At 39.4% G+C, this 20,704-nt stretch overlaps 1 protein-coding gene across 2 annotated transcripts in view; it reads left to right on the top strand.

The window, feature by feature from the left end:
- Cep112 (centrosomal protein 112) overlaps window positions 1-20,704 on the top strand; it is a 396,051-nt gene that overhangs the window by 40,274 nt on the left and 335,073 nt on the right. Inside the window, exons 5-6 of one of the 2 annotated variants that reach the window (XM_041635859.1) lie at window positions 4,046-4,136; window positions 5,638-5,715. In XM_041635859.1, coding sequence (XP_041491793.1) covers window positions 4,046-4,136; window positions 5,638-5,715 — 169 coding nt within the window. Of the gene's footprint in view, window positions 1-4,042; window positions 4,137-5,637; window positions 5,716-20,704 lie in introns of both variants that reach the window. The other variant, XM_041635858.1, reaches the window with a different exon arrangement.

Genomic DNA, 20,704 nt, shown 5'->3' with positions numbered 1-20,704 from the left:
TTCTTTATTTAAAATTTCATTTTACATTCCAAGTACAGTTCTTTCTCCCACCCCTCCTTCCACCTCCCTGCACCCCCCCACCCCAACTCCCTTCTCCTCCTTGCACAGGGTAAGGCCTCCCATGAGGAATCAACAAAATCTGTCACATTAAGTTGAGGCAGGACCAAGCCCCTCCCCGCTGCATCAAGGCTGAGCATGCTATCACATCATAGGGAATGGGCTCCATAAAGCTATGTCATGCACCAGGGATAGATCCTGGTCCCACTACCAGACACCCCTCAGACAGACCAACCCACATAACTGTTGCATGAGATGAACCTCAAACTGCTATGCTAGCTGCCAGCACTGCTCAGCCTAGTGACTGGTGGCTGGATCCGCCCTTTTTGGTTCCCTGAGAACCTAGCATCATGGTGGGAACCATGTTTGTTGCCTCAACTCTGAGGATTTTTGGGGTCCACACTTCCACCAAATAGCATGTCACCCACTGCTCATAAACCCCATTTAAGTGTTCAGTAGCAGGGCCTCTTAAAAGAGCCCTGCCTTTGTTTGCTGCTAGCATGAGCCAGGAAGCTACCTCTTAAAGGATCCACACCTCTACTTTTTGCTAGCAAATAGAGCCTACCTTAAGATAAGGAGGTTACCAAGAAGCCACATTTGACTTTGTTTTTGTGTGTTTAGAATCTTTAAAAAAGCTTTTTCAGGTCATTTGTGGAAATTCTGGCCTCATGTTGGAGTGCCATTTGTAGGTGGAGCTTCACTGTGTCTTGGTTGTTACTCCCAAATGACCACACAGATACTTACTATTAATTATAAATGCTCAGCTAATATCTCAGGTTTATTGCTAACTAGCTCTAATAACTTAAACTAACCCATTTCTGTTTCTCTACATTCCGCCTTTCACCTTACATGTCTTTTTTTCTTCTCTTATGTCTTGCTGGTGACTCCCCTGACTCCACCCTTCTAACTCCCTGAATTCTCTCTTACCCCCAAAATCATGCCTAGCTATCAGTCAGTCAGCTTGTTATTAACATTTTCATTGTGTACAGAAGAATTATTCTGTAGCAAGATACTATTTTTTTCCTGTTAACTTTGGCACCCTGAAATTAATCTACCCCTTTACTAATTGGGCACATGTACAACCACACATGAGCTTGCTATGACCGTGTCCTATGTACCACTTGTAAACTATGCAAGCATCAGGACCAGGTGTTCTGTGTGGCAGCAGCAATTATTATTCACAAAGAGCCTTGTAGGCTGGGTTTTCCTCCTACCCCCTGCTGCACTGTTCACTCTGACCCCTAGTCCCATCACTGTAAACTTGAGGCTGTCCTTGTAGACACTCAAGAGTTCAAGTTAGTTGTGTTTCCAGTTGAAGACAGCTACAGGACATAGAATGAAACTTCTGTGCCTAGTATCTGTTTTTGTGCCAGCCAGATTTTTGCAACAGTATCGATCTCCTCATTTTGTTGGCTTAATTGCCTTCATGAGAAGCTGGCTTCTGCATATCTCTGCTTTCCTTGGTCTTTATTGGGGACATGTTTTAGGAGCTTCTTACTGAGTGTAGTTTGGGATATGTTGAATTAGAAGCAGTGGTGTTCAGTTTGTATCTATGATGGAGCTAGAAGCTAAGAATAATTTAAACAAGGGTTGCAGATTTGGTAAGCAAAGCTTCCCCTTGCTATTTGAAATACTAATAGTATATTGATTGGGTTAACCAAGAAAAGCAGATAAAATTAAAATAGAGGTTAAACGCAGAAGCCTAAGACCATAGCGTGTATAGGATGGGAAGAGAGATGGTAAAGCTATTGAAAGACACGTCTGAAGGGTAAGATGAGTGAAGTCATCTTGTAGTTACTTGAAAAATAAATGACAAATTGGGGTAGGGATCTTTTCAGAAGATTCATTGTAAAGGGAGAGCAGTTGCTTGGGAGCCATGAGCAGGTGCATGTGAATTAAGTCTGTCCTTTTATTCATGCCCCTGTGCAATAAATAGATAAATGGTTCAGACTTCCTTTTTATTAATATTTTCTCAAGAAGTACTTTTAATATTTAACCATTTTCAATTTTTAACTACAGCTCTTTTTATGATTGTTTAATCAATTCTCAAAAAAGAATAGGCCATTGCTTAGCGCATCAAGTGTATCTTCCTATAAACCAAATTTTAAATGCTTGTATAAGCTCAAGCATGTTGGCTAATGAAGTTAGCCTCAAATTATTGCCTGTCTCTTTTCCTCTTTGCTTTCAACAATTTGCACAGCTGAGAGGCTGAATAGACTTATAAAAAAAATCAGTAGTTCTTTACATCTTATCCAGACATTTAGCATTGCTTAGCAACGAACCCAAAGGATGCTATTTTATTAGTCTTACTTTATACCCCAAACCCTACATTACTTTAGTACTTTTTTTTTTTTTAATCTAGTAGCTTGCCTTTTTTTGGGCACTCATTTTAAAGTTTTCTTTCTTTCTTTACTCTGTTTGGGTATGTGTGTCACAGGATGCATGTGGCAGTTAGAGGAGAACTCTGTGTAACTGGGTCTCTTTTCACCTTTATGTGGGTTCTGGGGCTCAAAGTCAGGCATGCCCCTGTGTCGGTGGCAGCAAGCATGTTTTCTGCTGAGCTGTCCCTTCTGCTTTAGATACTCTTATGGCTTGAATTTTGTGAAGGAAAGAAATTCTGATATAGTTCATGATTGAACACTAGTTATTTAAACTAAATGTGTGCTTGTCTTCCCAACTTACCTTTGGGAAGTAAATTCTGAAAAACTGTAGGTTTATTAATCCTTATATATATCTTTTCTGTGCTCTCATGCTGATGATAAAGTTCAATGAATTGTTTATTTCTAGGCCTTCCTATTTAATATTTCGGAATGTTTTCAAATGCAGTAATTGTAGCTTGCCAAACCAAGACTGGGAGAGTGTTTACGTGTACTAGTCAGTTTCTCTTTCCTCTGCCTTGAAGCTGTCGCTTGCTCTGTAGGTATTAAAGCATATATATAAAACTTTGGCCTAATGTGTAATATTAGAGAATATATAAATATAGTATATTTATATTAGTGAAGAGCCTTTTTCGTAACATTAAAATAATTTCCCTTTTCTAGACTTATATTTAAATTTTAAAAACTATTGATATTTTGGGTGTTTTGCCTGCATGCATTTCTGTGTACCAAGTGTGTGACCTGCTGGACATGCAGGCAGAAGGAGGGCAGAAATCCCTTGGAACTGGAATTAGAGGTGGTTGTAAGCTGCCATGTGGGTTCTGGGAATTGTACTTGGAACAACAGCCATTGCTCTTAATTGCTGAACCATCTTCATAGCCCCTAGACTTACAGCATTTTGCCTGAATTGACAAGATTTATTTTTATATTAACAGCTTCTGTATTCTGTGGTTTCTAATATGGTTTCAAATTAATTGAAACTTTAAGCAACTAGGAAATTTTGTTATTTTATATATTTTAAGATTTAATCTTGAATGTAACAAAGTTTGCTAACCTGAAAACAATGTTTCTTTAAGAATGTACATGTCGGGGCTGGAGAGATGGCTCAGTGGTTAAGAGCATTGCCTGCTCTTCCAAAGGTTCTGAGTTCAATTCCCAGCAACCACATGGTGGCTCACAACCATCTGTAATGAGGTCTGGTGCCCTCTTCTGACCTGCAGGCATACACACAGACAGAATATTGTATACATAATAAATAAATAAATAAATAAATAAATAAATATTTAAAAAAAAGAATGTACATGTCATTTACACTTTCTTAGCACCTGGGAAAAGGAAAGGAAGAGAAATGATTTAGATACATGTGGCTAGAATCTCACTTGAAAATAGCATTTGTTTTTATGGGGCTTTTATGTGACATTTTACTTGTTTAATGTAAATGAAAGAACATACTAGAAGTACAAATGTTTATTCATTTATGTCCATGAATATTGTTCTTCTGTTGAGTGAGCTATCATCTCATTTATAAAGGTGGGCGATCCTAGATTTGGGTATTCTCTGCGCTCTGAGTTCTCCACAGTTTAACCATTACTATTTTGGTCTCTTAGTAGAGAGGAGTACACTGGAAAACTCGAAATGAGGTCCCATTCCATGAGTCCAACTTACAGAGAAGACAGACAACATATTACCTCAAAGATCTGTGTAAGATTAGATTTTACTTTTGCTTGTTCTATGTTTTAAAAATAATTCCAAAGTTTGTTTCATATTGTCAAAGTTCCAATTAGTATTTAAAAGTCTGAAGTTAAAAACTGAAGTGTGAAGGTTTTGGTGGATGTATCGATGTCAACAAGAGTGATACGATTCTGCTTGCTCGTTGATGCTGAACTACACTGGTCAGCCTGTCATTTCTCCTGAGCGCCAAAAAGTGATGCTGGAACATCCCAGTTTTCATTCTTTTTCTCCTTTACTCACTATGTTAATTGAGTTATTAGATCCCCAGTGATCATAAAATTAAGAAGCAAATTAATTTATAGTGATGAAAAATACTGCTTTTTTGATAAATGTATATATTCAGATATGAATGCCTCTCAAATCAGTGTGTTTACCATTGACTGATTTGAACAAGCTGTGTAAAGGGAGAAGTGGTTTTATGTGTAGCCATTATTGCTTAATGCTAGTTGTCTTGGGCTATGTGACTTTGAGTTACAAGGAAGGTCATGAGCTCACAAAGAAGGTTTAAAAAAGTTAAGAGGGCACCAGTGAAAGTCATCACAAATTGTTAAAGGTAGAAACAATAGAAACTCCTTTCACCTTGTTGAGCAGGAACTAGAGGAAATCAGTAGAATGCATAGAACATTGCTTGCTTTCATCACCTGTTTGGGTGTACATGTCATGGATAGACCCGCTCAGTGTTTATCAGCGAGGTGCTCCTAAAGCAGAAGCATGTTTTGACAACAGAGCCCGTCTCAGAAGACAGCGTCAGGTCTGTAAGGCAGTTGTTCCTCTATGTGGCTGCGCCTAGAGCTTTAATATGGTTGGATTTCTCTGCACAGCTCCTAGGCTGTCTTTAGTTGATTAGTTTTAATTTGGTTGATAAATGTGTAGTACTATGACTTATACAGGAGAAAAGTAAAGAGTCACATAATTGCATTTTCATGATGCGAGTCTTGAGTTTATTTCTCTTTTTATAAGTGTATGAGTGAGATTAATTTAAGAACAAAGAACTTCTTGGACGTCAACACAAAACTTCCCTGTTAACTAATTTTAAGGAGAGTAAATAATTCATTTTTTCAAGTTTTCTCCCTGCTTTCAAGCTACTGTGGTATACCACAATTAAAACTTTTTGTACAAGAAACTTAAAGAGTCTGGATTAATTTTCAAAATATTCTTTTGATTTTTTTGAAATCTACTTACTTTGTGAATATATTGCTAAGGCATCTCATTGCCTTAAGCATCTGTAATAAACAGTCATTAGTTAGAGTTGAGACTAGCTTAGTTGTAACAACCCTGTCCTCTGTGGACAATACCACATCACCAAATAAGTACACAAAATGGCCATTACTTTGAATGACATGTTTTGTCTTATTTTCTTTTTCTCCTCTTATTCCCCCACCCATTTTTCTTCCTCGTTCTCCTTTGTTTCTTCCATTGTTTCCTCTTTTATTTAATTTCTTCTTTCTTCTTACCTGTTTTTGTATTTCAGGAAGTTCATTCAAAAAAATCTCCTGTTTCTTTGGATGACAGTGACATTGAAGCTCGCCTGAATAGTTGGAATCTTGGGGTAAAACCAACATTTTTTTATATGCATATTTGTTTTATAGGCAGAGTCATATTGGGTATAGAAAATATCTTAACTAATTTAATTCTATTCAGTGAACATTGGTTATTAAACATTTATTACTGTTTTGGCCCTGAAAGAATTTTAAGTAAGAGGATGCTCCAAGGAAATATAAAATGTCCTTGGTTAACTTTCTTGTTGATGAAATAAGTCAGGCACATTAAAATAGCTAAATAATAATTGAGGATGACATATCACAAAAATACCAAACTATATTATACACAAAGTAAAGTGGGAGTGCATGCCACTTAACAGCAGGGGCACATCCTATTTCTCTGATGTTATCAGGTGATTTCCTCTTGTGTGCACACAAACCTAGGTTGTGTAGGTTAACCATTGAGTGTCAACCTTATGACCTTAGCATAGGTGTGGTAAAGCAAGATGTATAAGGGCACTGATGGCTTAATAGGACAACTAAAGTAGACAAACCCTTCAGTGATGGGAATTTTTCAGTGCTATAATAATATGGAGGCATCATTTTACAAGTGTTGTGTGGCTAGTGAATATGCTGTGGTAGAGGGAAAGAAGGGAATGAAAACATGAAGAAAGTCATTCAGATTAAAAAACAAGAAAGAAAAACTCAAGGAAAAGTCATGAGTGAGTAGCCATGATAGACAGAGGTTTTCAAGTACAAATGTCACTGTGGACATGGGCTTCTTTTCCAAGTTCTTGGTTTATTGGATAAAAGAATTTAAAAATTGACCCAGAAGGGAACTTGAGGAAGATTAATTGGAGTCCAGATGGGAAAAGGAGCCCTGATGATAGGCGAGACAACGTGTGATCTCGGCAGTACTGTGGGTAAGGAGGCAGCACAGCATGGCGTCTGGAAGTCAGGAAGGGGGCAGGCCTGCAGTGACAGTCCTTGAGCAGCTGCCCTGTAGTGCCCATGGCATTTTCCAGAGGATGTCTACACACTGGTATTCATGTGCCCCAGGTGGCTTCAGAGGGCTCCTTGGCATTCCCTTCTGCCTGATGGCCCTTCTCAGGAAGGGTGCAAGTGTTTGCATAGGTGGACAGAAGGAATTTAAGGCAACAGTAGATGTGACAAAGATTTGTTAGTGTAAGTGAACCAAACTAGTTGTATGGGATTGTTTCTGCTTATTGTTATCTGGGGATTGGGTAGTTAATGTCGATAGGCTGTCCTGTATTACATGTTAACTTGAGTGAAGTAATAAGGGGTGGCAGCGGGGCTGCGTCCCCAACACCCCAGCCGCCTGCCCGGCTAGCTTATGCCCCGAAATAATTACACGGATACTGTATTCTTTTAAACACTGCTTGGCCCTTTAGCCCTAGCCCTTACTGGCTAATTCTGTTATCCCAATCAACCCATCTCTAATAATCGGTGAGCACCGGTCTTACCGGGAAAGGTTCAGCATGTCTAACCTGGCGGCTTGCTTCATGGCGTGTGTCTGCCCAGGAGCCGGGAGCATGGCGTCTCTCTCAGGCGTCTGCTCCCAGGAGGAGAGCAGAGCTGTGGAGTCTGTGCTCACTTCCTCTTCCTCCCGGCATTTTGTTCTGTTTACTCCACCCACAGGGCCAAGCAGTTTCTTTATTGGCCAATGACCTTCCTCCATCACTTGAGAATTTCAATGTTTCCATTTGCTCCTTGAGACAGACTCTCATGTAGCTTTGGCTGGCCTAGAACTCACTATGTAGATCAGGCTGGTCTCAAACTCCTGGGTAATCTCTGCTTCTGCATGTTGAGTGTTGATATAAAGGTGTGTTCTGTCAACTTGGTTGAGAAGCTATCGATTTGGATTTCAGGTTGTAGTGAGAACTGGAGGCTTTTTTTCCCCTTCATATTCTATTTTTCATATATGCTGTCAATTTGCTTTGAGGACATTAAACTGGATTTCAAATGATTTTCATGATGCTTTTGCCACTTAAGAATTTATGATGATATGCAAGATATTCGTCAGTATTGCTATAGGATAGGGTCATTTCAGGTTCCCTATCCTCAGCTGCCCAAGGAACTAACTGGGGACCTCGGCTTGGGCACCTGGGAGCCACTCTAGGTTCAAGTCTCTTGCCAACCCTAAGGTGGCTCCCTTAACTAAGAATTGTGCTTCTGAGCTCCCCTATCCAACCTTCCTTTATCCCAATCCTCCTTTTCCCCCAAGTTCCCCCCATCCTCCCCTTCTCACTTTTATCTTTCCGAGGGGGGAGGACCTAGGACTTACCACAGGGCAGGGAACCCTGACTGCTTTTTGGACTGGAGAGGGAGGGGGAGAGGAGTGGGGGGAAGGGGAGAAGGGTGGGAGGAGGGGGAGAAGGGTGGGAGGAGGGGGAGAAGGGTGGGAGGAGGGGGAGAAGGGTGGGAGGAGGGGGAGAAGGGTGGGAGGAGGGGGAGGGAAATGGGAGGCTGGGAGGAGGTGGAAACTTGTTTTGTTTTCTCCTTTTCTCAATAAAAAAAAAGAATTTATATCCCAGCACTGTAAGAATAAAAAGAATTTAAAGTTTTAAAGATATGAAAATCAGGGGAATAAAGTTGTCTCAAAATATTAACAGAGATTAACATTGTTATACAGGCGGGACCCTGAAATCTGCCTGAAAATCGAAAGTCTAGATGCTCTCTAAATGGAATTGTTGAGTGTCATTGGCACTCAACATGTTTAAGAGTTTAGAACAGACACGGCTCAATTCCATGTCTAAAAGTTCCATTCCAGTTTGCTTTGTGTTTCCCTGTAAGCTGAGCATTGAGGGAATGCAGAATTTTAATTGTAACTTTGCCAGTACTTCTATCTAGAGGCCTGCTGCCATTTTTGTCTTCTATGAAATTTTTGTTGCCAAGGAAGACAGGATTACAGCTTTGTCTGACAGATTGAGATGGCGTGGTGTATTCTTGGTTATCAACATACTCATGTAGCGTGGGGTTTTAGATGGTGAATAATCACAATGTGGGGGCAAGCATGGTGCATACTGTGTAACCTCAGTTACCTGATGTGTGTACACTTGCAGCTGCATGTGGCTGGGTGACTGTTCTTGGCTTCTTGTGTTTTGTTTCCTGTAATGCACATGCTACACAATAAATAAAAGCAAGTTTAACGTGGAAAAAAAAAAGAGTTTAGAACATTTTGAAATTTTGATCTTTGTAATAGATGTACTCTATTGGTAAAGTTTATGCAAATATTCCAAATTTGAGACAATTTGACCTGATTATATCTTTCTTTTCTTCTATATGACTTTATAATATTTAAAATTTAAATGAAATTGGAACATATTATAAATTCTTTATGACTTCCAGCATTGAATTTTATCTAAATTTATAAGCATTAATTTTTCTTTTGCATTTGTAGTCTAAAATTCAAGTATTCTGCTTTTATTGGACAGCCAAGGTGCTCTCGGTTTGTTGCTAATGTGAGCTCTTGACCAGAATTGTTGTATTCATATTTTGTTGCATAGGTCACACTAAAACTTGGGTTTGTTTTAGTTTCAGCAGGTTTGTTCCAGTTTCAGCCAGCTAACGAGTTGTCCATTTCTCACTCATTCTCGTCTTTAACAAAATGCTTTAGGCATTATGACAGCTAGACTAGGTGTGAGTAGACACAGAGAAAGCAGACTAATTGCCCATTATGTGTTGAGAGGCAGCATGTGCCAGTGTGGCTGCTTTTGATGGGAGGGGCGGGGAGGCAAAGCTGTGGAAGAGTAAAGGGAGCTCAGTGACTGATGGACTAAGATGTGGGGATATCGCTTGGTCAGTTAACTGACTGTCAGGTAGAGGAACTTATTTTAAAACTGAATTTTATTTCAGACTGGTGGAGTTCTATGAGATGGTAAGATTAATTGCAGAGTTAAAGGCTTGGAGCTCATGAAATTCAAGGGCTACAGGCATCTTTTGGACTCACTATAGTGGGGGTGTTGGCAAGATGCAAGATCAGCTCTAGTTTTCAGGGGGTCCAGATAAAAATGGGGCAGATGGGGATGGACAGAGAGAGTATCTGTCCTGAGTGGACAATCAGAAGGGTGGAATTAGATGTGAAATGAAGGCATTGTGGGTCTCCTCTTCATTTTGGGAAAAGACTAGTTACAGAAAAGAGAAGTGGAATTGTTGGGCAGGAGGAGAGCAGCCGGAGGAAGAAGGTGCAGGGATTGTTGCTGTTGGAGGGAAGCCTTGTTGCCAGCATGGAAGAGCACAGGAAACCCCACGGAAGGACAGATGGCCGCTGCAGAGCAGCATCAAAGAAGAAAATGAACCCTGGTGCTTTTCTTTTAAACTTGCCTTTGCCCTGAGCCGTCTGGAGCTTTAGATGCACAGTTCTTAGTGCTTTTTTTTTTTTGTGATTATTTAACTGTTCAGAGAATTAAATCTTTCACATAAGAAAAAAAATTTAAAAATATCTAAAATATTTTGATGCAATGCTTTAAAACTAGTCCTGCTTGGGAATTTGTTTTACCACTTGGTTATTTGTCAGATTTACAAATCATATAAAATAGAAAGGCTTTACGTTCCTGTGGACTTACAAGGCATGTACATTAACAGGCTAACCTGTATCTTTTGGTTGGAGTGGAATAAACTATTCAGTTGGTGAAAAGCTTGGGGTTGTCTTGAGTTCAGTTTTGTTTGTGAATGTCCAAATAGCTTTGTTTTCTTTGTTCTCTGAAGGAGGAGCTAGCAGCTAGAGTTGATCTGGGCTGTGAGGTAAGGCTGCATTTTTGACATTGCTGGCACCATTGTCAGTAACTTCTTTCTGCTGATGTAGTTCATGTTCTAGAATTTGTTAAATACATTTTTCTCAAAATATACTTTCTTTTTTTCACAAATATGTTAATTTTTTCTAGTATATACTTTAAGCAGAGATTTTTAAAAGGTAGTAATGAAAAATTCATCTCTCATTTAAAAAATATTTTACTTTTCAAACATTAGTTTTTTTGCAGCCTTGCTTGTGGTTGTGATTGCTTAGTTCTTACTTTATTGTTATCTGACTATAATGAGTCTATAACCTTATTGTTAGTTCTTGAGATTCTTTCTTCTGCTTGGTCAGTGCATTGGTGATGCTCTCCATGGAGCTTTGTTTGAGTTTATATTGGCCTTTTTGTTTCTAGGTTTTCCTTTCAGAGATTATCTCTTCTTTCTGATTTCTTGTCCATGATGCCAAGTTTCTGCCCAGATCTTTCACTTCTTTTATAATTCACTGTCTGTTTATCTAAATCCTCATTGAGGTGGTTGCTCATTTTTAAATTAAGTTTGAATTCTTAAGCATTCCATCCATTTCAACATCTCTGGATTCAGTTATTAAAAATCTGTGAACTTCTAGTGGAATCAGATTCCTTGCATTTTCATTCTACTTATGCTTCTGAGTGTCTGCTTGCACATCTGTGGGGATAGATGGGTCTTCTAGTTTTAATTAAAGGTCTTATTAATGAGCATCCTTTAGTTTCCAGTAGCAGTCAGAGAGGAGAAAAAAAAAGCTGCCATCATAGCAACAGCATCCAAATAAAACAAATATAGAAATACAATTAAAATCAGATAACACAAGGTGCTTCATCATTCCAGGTGGTTATGAACTGCTTTGTGGGCACTGGAAGAGCAGCTAGTGCTCTCAATTGCTGAACTATCTCCTTAGCTCCACTAGGTACTTTCTTATGGACTTCTAGAATGTGTTTATGAATTTTCTTTTATAAGTGGAGTAACTTTGACAAGCAATGGCAGTTACTATCATAAATCAAATTAGCAGGTACTCTCGTCATTTTTCCTGTTTTCTATGGTTAGAATTATATGGGAAAGTTAGTATCCTGACAGCATTTAAAGCTTCCACTACATGAAGGTTTTGAATTGTAATGCCAAAATCGTGGTCATTACTGTTTGTTTAAAAGAAAAATAACACTTTGTAGGAAGGTCAATTTTATCTTAAAATTTACTAATTACTCTTACACTGGGATTTAAATAATATTTGAGACCATTCACTCAGATTTTTGTTGTCTTTCCCGTTTTCTGCCATTGCTTTCAGGCTTTCTCTTCTTCTTACAGCACTTTCCCAAGTCTGCATTGGGAAGTATATTCATAGTTTTACTTGAGAAACTAGTATTCATTTCTTTTAAAAGTGAGTATCAACTTCTGTTTCACGCCATAGTGAAATAACCCTCTTGTAGCCTAGCTCCTGTAACTGAAAACCCTGCCATAATATGGAGGTCAGCCACCTGGAGATATTGAAAATTCAACAGAGCAGGCCAATGGGAGAGGAACACTGGCACGGCTAATATAACAGAGTGTTTCCTTGGCCTGTCTGCATATTTGCTTTTCTTCTTTAACTCCAGGGTAGGCAAAATTGGGGAATTGTGTTACAGGCTTAGATGGTAAAAATCCACAAGGGAACCAATCTTTTCAGCTAGAGGTCTAGGAAATAGACTGGGAGAGCCAGTGGTAATACTTCCTTTCCTTCTCCCTCCTTACCTCCCTCCCTCCTTCCTTTCTTCCTCTCCATGGCCCTGTCCCTAGTCCAGACTAAAACACTTTGTGGTGCAGTGGCAGTGGAATGGTCCTGTCTGTCAGGATGAAGCCAGGGAAAAGTGTCTCTGTCACACAAAGAATCCTGCAAAGCAGGTTACATGTATTTCCCTTGTGTTTTCTCTTATCACTTGGCTGAGAGGGCTCAGTCAGTGGAGCTGTGTGATATCCAGGTTACACAGACTTTGAAGGAGCTCAGCATTCTGGCCTATGGGACTGAGAAGGAAATGTTTAGTTCTAATGTGAGGAGTAATCGGAGAAAGAGGGGAGAAGATAATTGTTTGTACAAAACAACACACGTGTTGGCCTTTCTCCAAGGTATCTTTATTAGGAACACACTCAGAAATATTATAGCAAAATTTTAGAGAATTGAATTACAACTCAAACTATTGCTGTAGTCCTGGATGGTACCTCTATGATAGCTTTGTAGGGACATGGACAATAGAACTGACATTAAAACTGTTTTCCACAGAAGGGGTAATAGAACTTGTAAGTAGCTCTAAAACCTGCCAGTTGTCCACTGAGAAGCAAACCATCCTTGTCAACATTTTTGAGTCTTACTACCTGATTATAATGATTGTAATTACAACCCCTTGGATAAAGAAATCAAACTAGGGACCAATAATAGACACGATGTGGGCTAGAGCTCTTGACTGGCAACTGAGAGGAGAGAGAGGACTCCAATCTTCTTGGTCACACTTAGGTTTAGTTATCACCAAAGCATAAAACTGGGCATGATGGTGCATACCTACAACACCAGCACTCGGGAGCAAGGGCAAGAGAGTTAAGAGTTCAGGGTCATCCTCAGTTAGATCTTGAGTTTGAAGTCAGCCTGGGCTATATTGTACTATGTCTTAAAAAGCATACCTGGAAATTCCACAAATATTTGTCAGTTAGACAGCATACTTTTGGAAAATCCAGAAGTAATTAGAAAATATTTTAACTTAGTAAACAGTTACAAATCAGAATCTGTGGGATCTAGCTAAAGTAGATCTCCATGGAAAATTTACAGCATGGAATACTTACGACTGAGAAGAAGGTAGAGAGTCTTATCCTTTGAATTAGCAGCATTAGGAACTGCACAGACCTGCTCTCTAGCTAAGCAAGCACAATTGGTAAGAAACATGAACAATATCTGGAAATCATCCTAAGGACACAGAGCGAATGATTCCACACTTATTCAAGAAAACCAATGATAACTTCTTAAGAGCAGCAAAGCTCCATGGCACTCGGGCCTTGACTTACTATCATCCTCCCCTGTCCCTCTAGCTCAGCATTATGTAAGTCGCATTCTCACTGGGTGTGATCAAGAAGGTGGGAGTTCTCTCTCTTTCCTCAGTTGCCAACCAAGAGATACTGTATGTCCCAGGGAATGGTATGCTGCCATTTTTTAGCCATTTGGAGTCCGAGTTCAAAGGGTAAGATTCTGGTGAATATAGCTGAGTGATGGGGTATGGGATGCCTTTCTTCACTCAGCCCACCTTTGTAGAACATAGCCTTCTATTCATAGGGCAGATTGCACATCAAGGGTGGCAAGCCAAGAAGACCAGGGGAACTGTTTCTACATGGTGCCATAGATCTAGTCCAGGGCCCAGGCAGTCCAGAACTGTGAGATAAGTTCTCATGAAGAACTCAGTGTACTGGAAACAGTATAGAGGAGATCAAGCCTAACCAGGATCAAGAATATAATGGAGCTTTCGATGGTAAACTGAGCTAAATATCCAGTTTAACAAAATACAAGGAATGGCAGTACCTAAATAGAGCTAGCCCTGCTAAAATCTATGTCATACAAAGATGATTGTGTGTATGGTCAATATTGTAATTACTGAAGAGTGACACCAAGTCTTTACACTGTGAATGAAAATAGTCTGACTAAACTAGGAAATAATTAAACAAGTAAGCAACAACAATTACTTCTGGGCAGAGTAGTCATAATCTGATATATTGGAAAATATATAGTTTTCAAGAAAGCATACAAAGAATTAACAGTGAGTGATCTGGACATGTGGGAAAAAATCAGGTGGCAGAAGCCTTTCAGGAATCCAGAGGCCAGATTTAATTGATTTCAAAGCAGCCATTATAAATATATTCAAAGAACAAAAGCAAACCATCTGTAAAGAAGCAAAGAATGCAGTTATCACCATCAAATAGGAAAGACTCTCAGTAAAAACTAAATATATATATATATATATATATACTACGTGGAATTTAATATATAAAACAGAAATAAATAAAGGAAAAATAAACATTGTTTCAGAGAACATGGGATGCCCTTAAATATATCAGAATAACATAAGCATAATGGAGGTACTAGAATGTGAAGAGAGGGAAAAAGGATCAGGAAATATATTTGAAAATATAATGCCTGAAAATTTTCAAATTTGTTGAAAAAATGACCTGTGTATTCATAAAACCCAGTGACTTTCAAGTAAGGCTAGACACAAAGATTATCCATGTGTAGACACATTGCAGTAAACATATTGCAAGAAAAAAAATCATGAAAACATCAAGTGAGGAAAGAACAAAGTACTAAGTCATCAAACTGTCTAAAGAAACCAGAGCAAAGAGGACAAGTTAACCCAAAGCAAGCAGATGAAGGAAATAGTACAGATTAAAATAGAAATTGAAGAAGTTGGACACAGAAAAGCATTAGGAAAAAAAATAAATGAAGCTAACAGCTGGATCTTTAAATGATGAATAAACTCAACAAGCTTTTAACCAGACTGACTAAGAATAAAAAAATAAGCTTGCTAATATTAGTAATGAAAGAGGAGATAGACTACAGAACCTACAGATGTTCAGTGTCAAATAAGAAATTACTGCAGATAACTCTGTGGGCATAAATTTGTCTGTAGATAAAAGGGACAGAGACCTTCAGCAACCTGAACTCTCTAAAAAGAGAAGTCTGAAGAGTTGTGCAGCTATTAAGTACAATGAACCTGTAGTTAAAAGTCTTCCACTGAAGCAAGTCTAGTCATGGATGATTTATCTGATGTATCTAATGAAGCAGTTAAGGGAGAAGTAATATCCGTCACAGTCTTTTCAACAAGATGGAAGTTTCATTTGTGTGACCAGTGTTAGTACAAGAACCAGAAAACAGAAATAATTGGTAGAGCTCATATTTGACAAAGACTTTTATTTAGAATGAATGAAGAATTCTTGCTAAGGAAATGTAACGAAAAGAAAGACAAAGGATGCTATGAGGAGATACAACTGGATCTGTTCAATAGTTTTAGCAAACAGTTGACAGTGTTAGGTGCTGGTGAGGATGAGATGCAACTGAAACATATGGCTTTCTTTGCGGAGTGGCAAAATATCACTTTCTAAAGCTGGACATCTTCCAAAGGAAGTTAAATATTTGCCATGTAACTCAGGAGTGTCACACTGAGGGTTGATTTAAGTAAGATGAATGTGTATACTCAAACTAAACCTTCATACAAGTGTTTGTAATAGCACCCCCTTTTATTTTATTATTGACTAAAAAGCAAAGAGCTCTAAATACTTCTAAATGGAGAATGGATGAGCTGGTAGTATGTGCGTGCATACAATGGAGTTTGCCTCAGTGATAGTAAGAATTGTTATCAGGCCATACAAAAAAGTGGATGATTTTCAGGAAGTATGCAAAATGAAAGATGCTAGACTAAAGTCTTCAGATACTGAAAATGCTATTTAAGTTAGACTTAATTAATGCAAACAAAAGATTATTGGGCTAGAGGCCAGAGCGGCACTTCGTAGATTTTAAAGGTTTGCTACAAGTATATGCAAGCACTTTAGAAGTTTGAACTCTTTGGATTATACCTGTGCTGGTTGTTTTGTTTTTGTCAACTCAACACAAACAAGAATCATGGAAGAAGAAGAAATTTCAGTTGAGAGCATGCCGTCATCAACTGGCTGAGTAATGATCGGTAGGGGAGGGCCCAGCCCTCTGTGGGTAGGGGAGGGCCCAGCCCTCTGTGGGCAGTGGCATCCCTGGGCAGGTGGTTCTGGGTTGTATAAAAAAAGCAGACTGAGCAAACCATGGAGAACAAGCCAGTAGAGCAACACCCCTCCATGGCCTCGGCATCAGCTCCTGCCTCCAGGTTCCTGCTTCGAGTTCCTTCTCTGACTTTCTTCCTGATGGACTACAGCTGTCAAGGCAAATAAGTCCTTTCCTCTGAGAGCGGCTTTTAGTCATGGTGTTTATCACAACAGCAGAAGGTAAACTAAAATGGCACCATTGAATGGATTTGCTAAAACTCAATTGTCTTCATTCACAAAATTTAAATAAATATTTTCTGAAGTTTAAAATGAGATGTCAGCCATGGGTATTCTCTTGTCTTTTTATTTATTATTTGAGGAAAAACAAAATAAATCATGTGTGTTCCTGACCGACACATGCACTTTGCATTTTTAACTTATTATGCTTGAAAACCTGAGGTCAGAGTCTCGACAGCTCTGCTCTCTGGAGCAGACGCCTCAGCAGAGACGCCATGCCCTGCTCCCTGACAGACACACGTGATGAAGCTCGGACCCAGGATGGACTAGGCTAGAATCTCCCCGGTAAGCGCACCTTGGGGTGCTACACACAGATGATAGAGAATGGGCTAAATTAATATGTGAGAATTAGCTTAGAAGAGAATGGGCCAAGCAGTGATTAAAAGAATACAGTTTGTGTGTTGTTATTTCGGAGCATAAGCTAGCCATGTGGGTGGCCGGGTGTGGGGGACGCAGCCCTGCCGCCCCATATTACCCCATATGGCGCCCACGTGGACAACTGCTTCACATAAAGCCTGAGACAGCTTGGGAAGTAATTCTAGAACAAAATGAAAGCATTGTGCCTGGTGTCTTGGTAGCAGCAATTTCTCGGTTCTACTCTGCTTGCTAGAGGCAAGCAAGCGCCTCATCTAAGAGAGGCTTCCTGACTCAGCTTTAGCTGCAAAGCCTGCAGCTCATTAAGAGGTCCTGCCACGAAACACTTAAACGGTGTTGACGAAAAGCTGAACACATGCTTTTCGGTTTTCAGCCATAACAGGAAAAAAGCTGCGCCGTTTAAAAATGCCGGCTTTCTGGGCCGTCCTGCCAGGGCAAACTCTGACTATTTGAGGCAGGAGGGCCGGCTACCGAGAGAGGACTTGAGTGTTGTCTGTTGTAGCTCGCTTGCTGGCTACAGCCAGTACCTCAGCCATGAGGCTGGAAAGCTAAGGAATGGGCTGGATCCAGCCGGCAAAGCCACGCCTTTAATCCTACTGATATTGCTTGGTAAATTAAAGACTCGTGTGGTCAGAAAAAGAGAGATATACAGTAAAGAGAGATTCAAAGACAAAGAAAATTTCTAAATGGTTTACTGTGTGTTAAAAATTTATGCAGACTAAAAGTTGAAGTTCTTAAAGTAAAAAACATAAAAAAAGGAAGAGAGTTGTTGTGTGTGGTAGCACACGCCTTTAATCCCAGTGCCTAGAAGGCAGAGACAAACAGATCTCTGTGAGTTCAAGGTGTAGTAGCAAACACCTTTAATCCCGAATGCCTGGGAGGCAGAGACAGGCGGATCTCTGAGAGTTCAAAGACAGCCTGGTCTACAGAGTTACTTTAGGTCAAAGATACAGAGAACCTGTCTCAAAAAGCAAAGAGTTAAAAGTAAAAATAAACAAAATAGAGGTTAAAATAAAATGAACAAAGATGGAAAATACACAGAGAATCTTGATACTGTATGCTATTATGCTCTCTTTGAATTATTTGAATGCTGAGGAAGGAGCAACAGCTGCTAAAAGATATTTATTTATAAATGCTGCTGAACTAATCCAACGTAGATATTTTCAATTTGGATCTAAGGATATGATACTTTGGAAAGGAGTTTCTTATTTTGTTTTCACAGAGGATGAGACGCTGTTCATTTCTTCTATTCCAATTTGGTATGATGGACCACGCCCTCCTGAAGGGTTGGTGTGAACGCCTTCAAAAAATTGCTTCGCTCAACTGCCAACTGAGTTGAAGCTAGCACACAGGTTATACCATGAAAGACCTAATTAACGACGCCCCCATTCAGCAGGAAGCAGTTTGGAGAGAAATAACTACGCCCATATTCCCAAATATTGTTTATAAATGTTCTTTTACATTTAAAGGGGGATATGATAGAGATATGAATAATTTACATTGATATGAATTTTGTTTTAGTGATTTAAGGTCAATTTTGTTATATGTATATGTGTTTCTGATCTTGATTAAGGAACTGTGATTGTGTAGTTCATTTAAAAATGTAATGTATAATTAGAAATATAGATTGTTAATAGATAATCATAATAGTCAAGTTTGTAGTCATGTTAGTTAAGATTTTCTAGATGTACATAGATATATTTTAGATAGGCATTCTTCATATTTTTCAAAGATTATAGAATATGGCATTTTAAATGTTTCAATAATTTAGGACTTTTCATGACAATGAGACACTCTGCTCCTGGCAGCACCAATCTACTTCAAGAGGAAGATGGGCATCAAAGAGGCACCTTATGGAGTTTGATAGCCATTTGGGCAAGAAACTGCTCTTGCCTGGACTATTGCATAAACTGGACACAGAGAACCCGCAGAGAGAGGACTACTGAACTTGCCTAAGGTGAGATATCTTTCGGGGTTCCTGATTCATGAAAGAGTCTACGAGACATTCTGCAGGACACAACAGATAGTGACTGAACTGACTTTGAATTTTCCTGCTTTATGGAAATGTCTGCTGGATACCATGGGCCTAAAGGCTGAAGATGGATGCCCCAACGGTACAAAAGAACTTTGGGTGACTGTCCAGGCAGCGAGATGTCTTTGTCATTTCTAGAGTTTGAAGTTTCTTAGTTCTTGTTTACTTAGGTAATATTATATCTTTCTGGAGTCTTTGATGGAGTTAAGAATAGTTAGTTATAGTTTTCCTTAGTTATGATAAAGATTATTGTAACTTTTTCTTGATAACTGTTTTGTTATATGTAATTTTGCTATGTTAAAGCCTTTTTTTTGTTTAAACCGAAAAAGGGGAAATGATGGACGAAGGTCATTGGCTAATAAAGGAACTGCCCTGGCCCATTTTATTGGTTAGAGGATAGGTGGGAGGAGTAAACAGAACAAAATGCTGGGAGGAAGAGGAAGTGAGGTCAGAGTCTCGACAGCTCTGCTCTCTGGAGCAGACGCCTCAGCAGAGACGCCATGCCCTGCTCCCTGGCAGACACACGTGATGAAGCTCGGACCCAGGATGGACTAGGCTAGAATCTCCCCGGTAAGCGCACCTTGGGGTGCTACACACAGATGATAGAGAATGGGCTAAATTAATATGTGAGAATTAGCTTAGAAGAGAATGGGCCAAGCAGTGATTAAAAGAATACAGTTTGTGTGTTGTTATTTCGGAGCATAAGCTAGCCATGTGGGTGGCCGGGTGTGGGGGACGCAGCCCTGCCGCCCCATATTACCCCATACTAGAGCTAGTTCTAGGACAGGCTAGAGCTAGTTCTAGGACAGGCTCCAAAAACACAGAGACTAAAAGAATACAGTTTGTGTGTTGTTATTTCGGAGCATAAGCTAGCCATGTGGGTGGCCGGGTGTGGGGGACGCAGCCCTGCCGCCCCATATTACCCCATACTAGAGCTAGTTCTAGGACAGGCTAGAGCTAGTTCTAGGACAGGCTCCAAAAACACAGAGACCACCACTGGCAGGAACCGATCTTTGCAGGTAAAAAAATTTTTCTTTTATAAATAAAATGTCTGAACACATTACTGTTCAAGAATTTAATGATTTTTTTAATTGTACCATGTGGGAGATTTTACAAGAGGTGTCTATCACCCCACATATATGGATCCTTCTGGGAGTCGTAGTTTTCATTGGCACCAAATGGTTTGATAATAGAAATATGATAAAGTCTTTACGAGACGAATCCAGGATTCTTAAGGTAGAGATTGAACGCTTAAAAACAATTGAGAATGACAACAATCTTCTCAAGAATCAGTTTGAAGTTCTCCAGGCTGATAACAATCTTATCAAGAATCAGTTTGAAGTTCTCCAGGCTGATAACAATCTTCTCAAGAATCAGGTTGAAGTTCTTCAGGCTGATGTTAAGGAGAAATTCATTAGTATGGAAGAGGGAACAGCTGATCTGGACCATAAGATTCAGTCCCTTTCTGTTGGAAAGGAAACATTAACTGAGAGAATCAAAACTGCTGAATGTGACAATCGGATTTTGTCTAAAGCTTACGACAGATTGACGGAAAGATTGTCAATACAAGAAGGCACGGTTTATGCCATAAAAATTATGTCCAAAGATGAGATGTTATCTCTAACGGACAAACTTCATACATTAGAATCCTCAATGAAGGCTTTGGAACATAATACTGGACAGGAGTTTCAGACATTGCAGAAGGCAATGGTGAACAGAATTGAAAAGATTGAGGAATTTCTAAATTCTGATGAAGAAGAGCAAAGGGTAGAAAGGCAAATTTTAACTACATCTGTGGGTAAGTCTCTCCGGGACAATTTCCACAA

This window comes from Microtus oregoni, unplaced genomic scaffold, assembly GCF_018167655.1.
Source record: "Microtus oregoni isolate MIOR12 unplaced genomic scaffold, Mior012 000048F_ref0000485, whole genome shotgun sequence".
Classification (NCBI taxonomy): domain Eukaryota; kingdom Metazoa; phylum Chordata; class Mammalia; order Rodentia; family Cricetidae; genus Microtus; species Microtus oregoni.
Note: the sequence above shows the minus strand (reverse complement) of the source record. Positions and strands in the feature narration are given on the sequence as shown.